The following is a 12129-nucleotide window of genomic DNA, read 5'->3' as shown; positions in this document are numbered from 1 at the left end:
CTTTTATTACGCAGAAAGCTTCAGTGACGGGGATCTCCACTTAATCCATCATCCTTTTGTTTTAACAAGCTCAAGGCAGAAGCTAAAGATCATTTGTAAAGATGAAGAAGGAAGTGATGACGTTCTTTGCTGAGGGAGAATGACAGCCGGCAGATTTCAAAGTGCTTTTTCATGAATGAGTCAGTCAGCGCTCGTTTTCTCTCGCCCCTGGCCAGAGGTCACCCTGAGTCCAAGGGTTGATTTGTGACCGTGGCTCCACCGCCTCGCCCCTGCTGACGAGACTCAAAGAACAAGCGGAATTAACAAAAGAGGGAATGAATCCCGCCGCGGCATAAAGGCAGGGACAATGTCCAGAGTGTGAACTGTGAGATTCTTTCCGCGGCGCCTCTGTCTTATCAGGGAGCCCAGGAGCCGCGTAAACAGCAGGTCCCCGAGCCAATGAGCAAGCAGATGCTCAGACATGCCCCCTTCATGTTTACTCTCCATGCTCATCCCTCACTTTCACTCATTTTCACAAACAATCTCTTTATGTTGTGTTCTCAGCTCTTCCTACACACATTTTTTTGCATGAATACTTATTATATCCCTTTTGACTATTTCCAGATTTTTTGTTTGCCTCACATTAATTTAAAGATCCTCATAGTTCAGGATTTATAATTTCATAAGCCGCACATTAACTCGCCATACAGATTTCTTACTTCCGAAGTTGTGGCAATTAAAAAGCAGAGGAAAAGTGTTTTTGGTTTTCAAACTCCTCTCCCGAACAGATCATCTCAATCTATGTGTAATATGCCTCAGTAAATCACCTCACATCTCTCCCCCCCCCGACTTGAAAGCATTCCTGGGCCCTGTGCTTTAAAGCGTCGGGTCACGGCCGGCGGTTCATCTTGCTCCCGCTCAGCTCGGCCCCGGTGAAGTCAGCCATTCTTCACATAGCCTGTTTGTGAGAAAACCCATTTCACCTTGTTCTTTTACAGTGCCAGCCACTGATACAGCCCCCCCCCCCCCCCCCTCCCAACTCACACACACACACACACACACACACACTCACACACACAGACAAACACTCCCCCATCTCATTTCTCCGCCCCTCTCCATCTCCCAACAAGTACACATTCTGCTCGCTCTTACGCATATTCTGAATGGTTCAGTCACTGGCAGCTGAACACTCCTACAGGCCCCAGGGAAACACACAAGAGCAGGGGGTGGGTGGGGAGTGTGGGGGGGGGGCGAGCTGTGATGACAAGCTTGCCTTTTAGCAGAATAGGCCTATGGGGACATAAGTGTGGCTCAGTGAGGGGGGTGTCCAGCCCTCTCGGCTCTTCCAGGAACCAGCGGCCCCTCTCTGCCACTGTGGTGCCATGGTCCCAGTGACACTGTTGGGACAACACGGGCGACTCCTCCACCCGGCAGGTGAGATTCTTCATTTTCTCTTCCCTTTTAAAAAAAGACTTTACATGTCTCTGGACCGGAGTTGAGAGCGTTACAACACCGGGTGTCCCTGCATGAGACGACTCGCTCAGGGCATTTCTGTTCAGATTCTCCAGAACAGGAGGCCCACCCCCCCACCCACACTCCTTCCAAGTAAGTTGTCGTCCTGCCTTGCCAGTCAACTCCCTCAGTTCATTTTCACTGTGACTTCTTCCCTCCATTCAAACCTGCTCTGCATTCTTCTGGGAATAATGAGACCCTCCTTGCGTAGCCTTCTTTTTTCTTAAAAGAGGGGTTTCTTGGAAGGAGCCCTAATCTCCTGTTCACTCATTTCACACTCACCGTGTCAGGGTAGGTTTTACAGGCTCTAAACAGCATTAATTTACTCATTATGTAATGCTTCTGTATGGACTTGCAAATACACGCTTACTGTATGCAATGTTTTGTTCTGTCATCGTGCCAGACTTGTAAAAAAGTGTCTTCAGAGTTGGATGTTGTCCTTGTCTCAGGTGCTTTATCTGCTCGTGTGCTGAAAGGTTGTGTTTGCGTACAGTTGTGTTTTTTTTTTTTCCGTGGGTGTCGGTGTGTGTCAAGAGTCTCAAGGCCACGGTGAAGGAGTTGCCAAGTGCAGCTTTCTCACAGAAACAGCAGAGAGCCATGTGTGCAAAGCTACAAACAATATCAAAAGCATTTTTTATTAGGTATTCTAAAAATGTTAGATTTCTTGTCCAGTGATCCAATCTGCAGAAGATTCAATCTGCACATTTGAGAGTTTTGCTTTTCAAAGGGGAAACCTGTTGATGGTCTCCTGTAGGTCAATCCTTATTTTGGAAGTTTCCTGGTTCAGCTGCACTGTTGTCCCATCCGAAAACTTCTCCTGAGGGGAAAAGAACGACAAGCCGATGATAATCTCTCTAGACGCTGTATTGAAATAGTTTGTTTATCCTTTTGCACTTCGGATGTCTCAGACCGGTCCAGGGTGTGTTTCGGGGGGAGGGGGGGGGCTGTAATGAAGGGGTGGGTGGGACGTTAACCACCGTCGAGCGGGGACATCTCGTGTCCTGATGAAAGGTGTAGCGTGTTGTAAATCACCTCCTGTGGAAGAGCGCTCAGATTCCTCCGTGCAATGATGTCACCACGATCATGTGGGAAACAGATCCAGACTTGAACAGCCCGGCCTGATCCAGATGTTGATTCTCGCAGCAAACTCTCGGCTGGATGGCAAACAGAGAGCTGCTCCGAGCCGGATCTAGAAGCTTTAGGTTAAAACCGTGGTCACATACTGACACGCATGGGAACAACCGGAGGAGTATGTATGATCTTTGTTGTTCTGCTTTTGCTGTTGGTCTCTGGGAATGATCTTCACCTCTGTTTCATTTCATTTCATTCACACATTTCCCCTCTCTTGTTTGTTTCAGGTCATCTGCTGCGTGGTTTGACTGAGCATCTTGGATTTAAAAAAAATGGCCGTCCAGTACACCACGCACAAATACCTGTGGATTTATGTTTTGAATTATGAGAAACTGTAGAATCAAACAAAAATGGAAATCCCACCTGTGGTGAATTCGGAGGGAAGTCAGTTTCGGACAGTTTTAGGATCACACGCTTTTTCAGCGCAGGAGTCGTGCTCAGAAAACGGCTCACCGGACCACGGGGGGGACGATTGTCCCCCTGGACCACAAACCCACTCGCTGTTGGTGTCGGATCGAGACGGAACCAAGCTGAAGAAGAGTTTCGCCTTTGTCAGCAATAACAATGTTGAATTTCCCGAGGCTGTGAGCTCCCAGGAGCCTCAGCAAGTGATTCCTGCAGGGGCTCTTCTGGACCCCAGTCCGCTGGCCTCAGGTCAGGTTCACGAAGCGGGTACTGTGTTCACCTCACCTAGCTCAAATGAAGACTGCTGCTATGACTCTCCACTTCCTGTTCCTGTCACAGAGCGCCAGTCGGAGCAGGCGGTTCCTCATCAGACTGGTCAGACGGCGGACTCGAACTGTGAATGCGTAAAAACTGAAATCAGGAATTTAGAGCCAATCTCAAATGGCCACGTGAGTCGACCTCCAGGGGCCACGTGCTCCATCCTCAGCCCAGACTCCACTGCTCCCCTTGTGGTCCCCGCACCCGTCCACGATTCAGGACGGAGGTTCCTGGATCTCCCGCGCATTGTGAAGCACAAACTCAGCTCCATCACCTTTTCCGACAACGCTTGCGCCGCTGCCACCGAAAACCACGCCTACGCCAACGAGAGCTCTGATGATGGAGCGTCTTCACCAGAGGAGGATGAGGAGGATGAGGAGGATGAGGAGGAGGACGGTCATGAAGATGGTGATGATGACGATGACGATGACGATGACCTGTTCCCAGAGCTGCCTCAGAGTAGAGAGCTCCATGTCGGTTACAGACACAGGAGAGGTGGCAAAGCCAAACAGAAGAGGAGAGGAGCCGTGGGCGGCCGAACAGAAGCCGACCACAGAAGCAACGGACATGAAGCAGAGGAGGAAACCAGCAGTAAGGAGGTATGTCACTGTTCATCTCAAACCACCACAGCAATAAAGAAGCTTGTATAATCACTTGTTTCCTGAAAAGAAATTAGACAACATATTTGAAGGCCCGAGGGAGGTCTACAAAAAACAAAAGATTTATATCATTAGAAATATATGAGACCAACATTTTAATAACATATATCATAAAGCCTCAATAAATCACACGTGAAACACTACACATGCATTTGTGATACATGCATTTTGTTCCTATGAACACGAGGGATTAATCTTTTCACATCTGGTGTAATGTGAAATGTCTCAGAAGCTTTTGTTTCCATCACGTCAGAGAACCACCTGCGTACATGTAAATTTACCACGTCTGCAAAAAACATGTGAATCGTTTTTGAAGATTTTTATTTTTTTTTTTTAAATCAAATTGAAGAAGGGAAAGAATTCAGGGTGCAAAGACATTAAAAGAATAAATTAAAAACATACAAATCAATCCAATAAATCAGTCAAAGGCTTGACACACATCATATCACCTTAATATATCATGTATATTAACATAAATCCAATAGATCACATGAATTTGTGATTGTGCTACATGAAAAATCCCATTTCCAACTTCTATCCAATCTACGTCCTTGCCCATATGTAAAATTACCATTTTAATTTTCCAAAAATGTGTGAATCGGATTTGGAGTAAAAAATAAATTGACTTTATTTATAAAGATTTCTTTGCTCATATATCTGGAGTATAAGGAACAATAGAAGAACAAGACAGAATCTCCAGGGTGCATATCCTTCAGCTTCCTGCAGCTGACACCATCCCACAGGGAGATAACACGTAGCTGGTAGAAGTGTGGAGGAGTCACATTTGTTCTGGTGAAGCACAGATCCAGCAGGAATGCACACGGCTCCTTGTTTCTCTTCACTCCCTCGGCAGGCAGCGGTGTTTTGACAGAGGCCATTGCCCGGCTGCATCAGCTTTACGTTACCGAGCGTCTCCCTCTCCCCTCAACAAGTCCAGGCCCATTGAAGTCTCCTTTCCACTCCACCCCCCCCCCCCCCCCCCCCGACCTTGGTGGTAACCATCCTCTCACCCCTCTCCTCTGCTTTATTTATTGCCCATTTACTGAGTTTCACGTTTATACATATGTTCAAATCCATTCAGACTTGTTTTCCTTTACAGCTGCAGGGAAGATATCCTGTTGCACATGCTTGTCTAAACAGTGGTGTCAACAGGGCTGAGCAAAGTGTCGGTGGAGATTAGACTCTGTGTGTGTGTGTGTGTCTGTGTGTGTGTGTGTGTGTGGGCTGCGATGTGGAGGTGATGCCGGCTTTATGTGCAGGATGACACTCTGCTCTGAATGGGTTGTTCTGGAGAAGGGTGGAGGAATGCAGGGAATCCGGGGAGCCTGTTGTAAATATTATCAAAAGACAGCAGGTCGCTGCTTCTCATGGTGTCACACACCAGCCGCGCTCTGTTATCACACGGCGGACATCACTCTGAGAGAGTCTTAGCGGACTGGAAAGAACAGGAGTCCATTGGTTTAAATGGGAAAAAACAAGCTGTTTTGTTCAGCCTTGCTTCCCTTTGCTTGTTTCTATTTTTTAGTCTGACACTGAATGCACATGTCAGGATTAAATCACATTTATATACTGTAAATATATTCACATGCCAGATAGAATATACAACCAGAAAAACATAAGAATCCTCAAAACATTTCACTGTCCAAAATTGGAAAGTGCTTTGAAAGAAAAGAGCAAATAATTAATCAATACTCATTTGCACCTTTTTAATTTAAAGTGTTTTTATCATCGTTTAGTTTGAGTTACTTTTGTTTTGTGGTTTTTATTTCTTTGTATTTATTTGCTGCTTCTGCTTAGTTTTTACATTCTAGAGTTTCTATTTCATTGCTGCTTGTCGGAACCTCAGTACTTTGTTTCATTTCATGCACCTCATGTTTTGCAATGACAGTAAATCTTCTTTAATAATAGTAATAATTATAATAGTAATACAGCTTTATTTGTATAGCACCTTTCAAAACACAATAACAAGGTGCTTTACTTGGTGCTTAGCTTTTATTATCTTCATTTTATCTAATTAATGACTGAATGATGTCGGTTAAGAGATGTGGTCTCTCTGAAGAAGAATAAAAAACACGTGAGTGCAGATTCTTAAAGCTGAAGCTTCAGTCTAGTTTTAAAAAGCAGAGACTCACTCAGAGGATTCCTGCGCTCGGCCCTGGATGCAGTTGTGAACATTAACCATATGAGGGCACTGTATGCACGCTGTTCACACTCAGGACTCCCGGCCCTGCCTGCATCATTGAGCTGAGTGACTAAAGTCGAGTGACTAAATGTCCCCTTTTAAAAACACATGTCTTCATCCGTCTCTCCTCTCCTGCAGTTATGACTGAGCTCACACTGCGTGTCCTCGCATTGCAGGACATTAGGACTGTAATGTATTCCTCTCCAGTAGCCAGGTAGCCGTTGCCCTTTCGCATGACCGGCTGCTACATTTGGAAACCTCCATGGTGATCTCTGGCACTCTCTGTGGGTGGCGCAGACCAGGCACCGAGCCCAGAGCTCACACACTTAACTCCTCATTTCCATGTCAAAGCCGCAGTGTTGGACTTTTTCAATGTGGCCAATTTGCGCTGATAAAGTTATAGCCGGCTCGCATTTTTGTTGGAGAAGATAACATTAATGCTTTTATCTAAAGGACTGACTCATACCAAGCCCAGTTGCCATGGTGTGGAGGGCTTTTGCCGCACAATTGCCGGGCCCCGGGATCGAGAGGGAAAAGGCACAGAGGGATGAATCAGGGGTAGTGTCTCACTTGAGCGTCAAGCCTTCTGTGGAATTTGTCTCATTCTGTGTGGAAGTGGGCGCATTCCTGAGCTGCACCTTGTGGGGATGTCACTGAAAAGAGACGGTTTGAATGTGTTCCAGATTTGGCCCGAGCATCTGTTTCTGACTCCCATGGTTAATTAATCCATGTCTTTTATTTCCAGTTTCTTATATATTTTCAGTTGTTAGGTTTAAAATATCAAGATTATTTTGCACAAACATTAAGAGATCAACGCACCACAGCTTTTTGCTCTGGATTCGAAAAGTTAAAATCCTACTTTCACAAGTGAACATGCATCGACTGAAGTTCAGAGTCAACCTGTGTCTCTGCAGTATTATTAATTGTTGTCGGAGAGACTTACTCCAAAACTTTAACTGAAATCATATCGCTGCTTTACTCATTTCACAACAGCTCAGTCTGTCTCACTCTAGATATTAAACGGAGAAACATTCAGCCAATGAGGAGCCGACATTGAGGATTTGTGTGACACTGGATCAAGCAGACGGACAAAGTTTTAATTCCAATTTGCTCTGGTTTGTTAATCATGACGGACGTGGTTCCCATAGGTTAATAAATACGAATTGTCCTAACTGAAATGCATCATCAAGTATTTATGATTCACACGTACATGTGGCCATTTCCCAGTCCAAATCTCTATCTGGTTGTCTAGTTTCATGTTAAGGTTCATCTACCTCATCTTTGCCTCACCTGCTACAGGAGAAGCTGCAGCTTGTTCACTAGCATCTGGTTGGTGATGTCTGCCACCGGTTTCTTGGAGTGAATCACGTGTGGACATCACCATTAGGTCTGTTAATATATACGTTTGGCAGACACAGGAGATTGAGCTGTGGAAACTTACTGTCAAACTTTTTACTCTCCCTGTGACCCCGAGTGACCCCTCAGGCTTCAGGGGTCAGCAGGGGATTGTCCAGATTTAGGTCATTCCTCAGGGATTGAGATGGAAAAAGCCACTTTCTCCCAGTGCCAGTCAGCTGACCACCCAGGGTCAGCTGAGTGGAAGGAGCGTCTGGTGTCTAGACCCTTAATTCTTCATAATTTAGCGAGAGTGAATAGAACATAAAATATCATATGATAAGTCTGTCAGTGGCATCATCGCTGATATAATTCTAATGTTTTGCCTCGTGAAGAATGATTTGCAACTCGTGGGAAGATGTTAATATTCGTTAATGTAGAAAGGCATGGGCCACAGTGTCAGGAACATGTCAGGGATCATCTACAGAGACATATGGAACCAAACCATAGATTTCAATTCCACTTTCTCTTTTTATCATATCTTTTGTCGAACTGCAGTGAATCGATGAAACTACTGACCTAGTTTATCGAAGCCTGTTTCTCTGGAACCACGCCTGGAGACATTGTGGGGGCGTCGTCAATGAAATGATTGTGCTTGATGTAATAAACGGAAATGATTCAGTAGTGACTGGCAGTAGTCAGGACTCCTTTTTTTTAATTTCCAGGAATTTAATTAATGTTAGTTTCGGATATCCGGCTGATTTGTAGCGTTTATCTTGGCTCTGGCTGGTGATGCGTCGCCTCGGGGGGGTTTTCACTGTCTGAGATCGGGTCAGTTTTAAATTGATTTGCAGACAATCAACATTAAAAGACCCCTGACTGTGGAAACACACAGACGTATCTGATATGTTGTGGTTACCACATGGTGGTATCACTGGAATCTGTCCAATTAATCAAATATATAAACTGAGAAATGAGGCCTTGATGGTTTTCAGAGGGACGATCAAGGAGCATCCGCAATGAGTGGTTAGGGATTTTTCCATTTCACTTCGTATACTGTCGTGCTCGGATACAGTGGTCATGGTTAAATCAGTCATGATGACATCTCCTATAACGTCATGCTTCACTTGAGTATTTACACAATTTACCGCTTAGGGGGAAGCAGCAGAACCAGAAATGTCGTCAATATTGTCTCCTGACGCTAACTTCAGTTGTGCAAATGTACAGGTCACATCCTGTGGTCGGTGATCTTGAATTTTGCTCTTGGAGGACGAGGATGATCGGAAAAAAGTCAAACTCATGGGCCAAATTTCTCTGTGGGTCCTAGTTAGTGACTTCCTGTAGCAGTCATATTCCAGGAGGAGCTTCCTTGGAAACACATGATGTTGTTTAACCTGATCTACAAGAGAAATTCTACAGAAAAGTCACTACTTGATATTTCTGGGATTTCATGCTAGGATTCTTTAACCGGGGCTGCAATGATGCTGTTGAGGAGTTTGTAGCATGTGACCCCCCCCCCCCCCCCCCCCCCCCCCCCACACACACACACACACACACACACACTGATGTATCTCCTCTGCTCGGACTACATAACAACTATGTTAATTTATGCCTTGGTGACTGAGGTGTATCCTGCTGATTTATGGGGCTGGACGTCCAGATCCTCAGACACAGCTCCTGTCTGTGTGAAGATGGCCTATTTATATGCACTGTGTCTCGGGGGAGCAGTGAAAGCCCCGGTGCAGGGAATTCCATCATGCTCTGCATGGCGCACATGTCTGGCCCCCTCCTCCTGTGCTCTTTCACCCCGAGAAGCGTCTGAGGAGATCACATTTCCATGTGTGGCAGCGGCACTGTAGCATCTGCAATTTTACAAGATACCTTTTCTGGGGTTTGCGTGTCGCTCTGGTTCGAGTTGAGGGCAGAGCGGTGAATCCACAGATGCTCTCGTCTTCTCTAAAAGCTCTCGTGTGTCCAATAAGTCTGACAAAGACGGCAGCTGATTACTGGACAAACTAATGAACCTGATTACACTCCCCATTGGTTTTACTGCATGTTTGAAATAAAAAAGAACTCTTTAACGATGAGGAGCTGAAGCATGTAATTCAGAAGTTATTTAAATGAAGCGTCAACAGCTCAACTTGACATTAACCTCAAACTAATAACTGAACACTCCCGTGTGTAGCACTGTGCGTGTGTGCATGACTTAGTGAGTTATCTATTCATGTACTGGATGGGATTTAATAAGGCAACGCTTTATCTTTTATTATAGCTGTGACTTGTTTGAAGCCACTTTCAATGGTGCAAACATCTTTTTGAGGTAAAACAATCAAAAGCTGGTTAAAATAAAATAAAAATACAAAAAGAAATACTGTTAGTTGTGTGATAAAAGTGTTAAGATAATGCAAACTGAATATTTGAGCTTGAATTCACAACAAACAATGACAGCTGGGAGAAATCCCCTCAGTCAGTTCTCTGATAACAGGGCAGCTTGTCTCCTCTTCCCCTGATTACCCACAGGTCAAGTCTCCCTGGTCAGAATCAATGAGCCAGCTGATGAGGAAACTGGACCAGCTCAACCTGGACATAGAGGAGGCCCTGAGTGCCAGCTCGTCTCCCTCCAACACGCCCTGCACCGCCCGCAAGAAACAGGTGAGCGTGTGTTCTCTTAGCCCGGGCAGCCACCGGCACGTCCTTGTGTAAAGCCGCGTGTGGACTGGGGAGGTTCAGATGGTGCGTGCACTGTCACGGTCTCTGTGCTCTACACATTCCTGTGAAGCGTACGCTGCATACTTGGTCATGCTTTTTAAACTTCACTGAATCAATTTACTTTGCTCTGTGCAGAGAAAATCCCTTTGGATTATTTGGACCTGTAAGCAACAGGTGTTCAGCAGAATTTTATGCCCTGGACATTCTTTGAAAAATAAAAAAAAGTGTTGCACGTTAGATTTGGATTTAAACAGTCAAATGAAGAAGTGTTAATGTATAAACCCAGCGTGGAAGGAATTGTGTGGATCTCATGTGAGGTTCTCCCATGACTGGGACTTGTGAGGTATGTGGGTACAGTGTGTGTGTGTGTGTGTGACACTGTGGGCTTTGTCAGGACATCTTACAGTGTCTCACTGAGCTGTTTTTATGATGTCGATCTGCAGCTCTCAGACGTGATACTGGAGTCCACAGAGCTGCATACTGGTGGAAATGGTGCGGCAGGAACAGACAGCTGTTGTGCTTCTGAGGCTGTGACCGGGACCATGAAACTAAAACAGGGCTCTTCTCATGGTGGCGTGTTACATGAAGTATCCCTCCAGAGTTAGCGTTCGGGAACAAAAGTGCTCTTTGCCGTTAAACATGTACGCGCGGCACAGAGGAGCCGTTGTGCTGGAAGGGAGTTTGTATGATTTGGTCCATTAGGAATGGATGACAGAGGCTCACATGCCTCCCAGGCATCTGCATAACCATCCCAGGCATTCACTATTACTTGCTTTAACTAATGACAGGCGACTGGGCAAGACAAGACATCTTTACTGGGGATATTTGACAAGGTCATAATCTCTGTCCTCTCCAAAGAGGATCCCCTCATACAGGCTCCTTTGTGCGCCTCTGTCGAGCTGAATCGAGACTGGAGATTTCACTTCCCCAGCCGTTGACCTCAGCCTCTTGTTTTCTTTTCCCCTGGCCACCGTTGAGACCATCCTGTCCCAGTCCGCTCAGACCACTCGGAGACAGACCCGGTCTTGATTTCTTGATGTGATGTTGTTGCAGTGCGGTGCCGTATCAAAGTCCACTCTCCACCGAACATCGAAGGACGTGGTTCTCCAAAGACCCGGCTCGGGGGAATGTCCGAGCCGAGCCGGATCTTCTGCTCCTCGCAGCGCCTCAGTGGGAACAAGAGCAAGGAGCAAGAAGACGGTAGGTCTCTCGATCAGTCACCAGCTGCCTGCAGGGGTCTCACACATTCTCAGAGATCACACAGGTACAGTCACACATGTATCTCGGTGCTTGCTTCATACAGTCATGTGGTCCAGGTCTCATCTTTAAGCCTGTGATCTGCTAAATTCCTTCGGCTGCACAACTGGTTTCACATTTTTCTGTGTTTCAGCTCAAATCTGGCTTCAGTACTTTTTTGGGTTACTGCCATGATCTGTTTACTTCCTCTGTGTCTCTCTGCTTATTCAAAGTTCTTGCTTTTGCTGGGAAAGGTTCACGTTGTGTCCATCCTATGATTGCCCTGTACACATCTGTAAATTAGTTTCATCTGAAATTAATTAAATTCTATCAGACTTGTCAGACTAGTATTTAGTTTATTCAACAACACAGCTTGTGTGACTCATTTGATTTATTTAACGGGACATCTTATTGTAATTTATCTTCTCGGAAAGATGCTGATCGTCTTCTTGATCCAATTTAAATGTTTTAGGTCTGTTTAAGCGTCTTTTAATCATTGATTTATTCGATTCTGTTTCACCGAGCTGACTGGAAGCTGCTCAGTTTTCACCTCCATGTGATCCACTGGTCCCAGAGCAGCTCCGAGGTTAAGGGCCTCGTTGAAGGGCTCCACAGCGGAGTTGATGAGGAAAGCACTGTTCTAGTCGAGGTTTTTCTTTTGAT

The 12129-nt window shown here is 45.6% G+C and overlaps 1 protein-coding gene across 2 annotated transcripts in view; it reads left to right on the top strand.

Moving 5' to 3' along the window:
- The first annotated feature begins 1259 nt into the window (after positions 1–1259).
- stard13b (StAR-related lipid transfer (START) domain containing 13b) overlaps positions 1260–12129 on the top strand; it is a 59052-nt gene continuing 48182 nt past the window's right edge. Inside the window, exons 1-4 of one of the 2 annotated variants that reach the window (XM_053422667.1) lie at positions 1260–1413; positions 2850–3944; positions 10042–10173; positions 11284–11430. In XM_053422667.1, coding sequence (XP_053278642.1) covers positions 2973–3944; positions 10042–10173; positions 11284–11430 — 1251 coding nt within the window. In that variant the 5' untranslated portion in view covers positions 1260–1413; positions 2850–2972. Of the gene's footprint in view, positions 1414–2514; positions 2741–2849; positions 3945–10041; positions 10174–11283; positions 11431–12129 lie in introns of those variants that run through there. The other variant, XM_053422668.1, reaches the window with a different exon arrangement.

Source organism: Pleuronectes platessa, chromosome 5 (assembly GCF_947347685.1).
Source record: "Pleuronectes platessa chromosome 5, fPlePla1.1, whole genome shotgun sequence".
NCBI classification, from domain to species: domain Eukaryota; kingdom Metazoa; phylum Chordata; class Actinopteri; order Pleuronectiformes; family Pleuronectidae; genus Pleuronectes; species Pleuronectes platessa.
The sequence above is the reverse complement of the archived record's forward strand: the minus strand, read 5'-3'. Positions and strand labels throughout refer to the sequence as shown.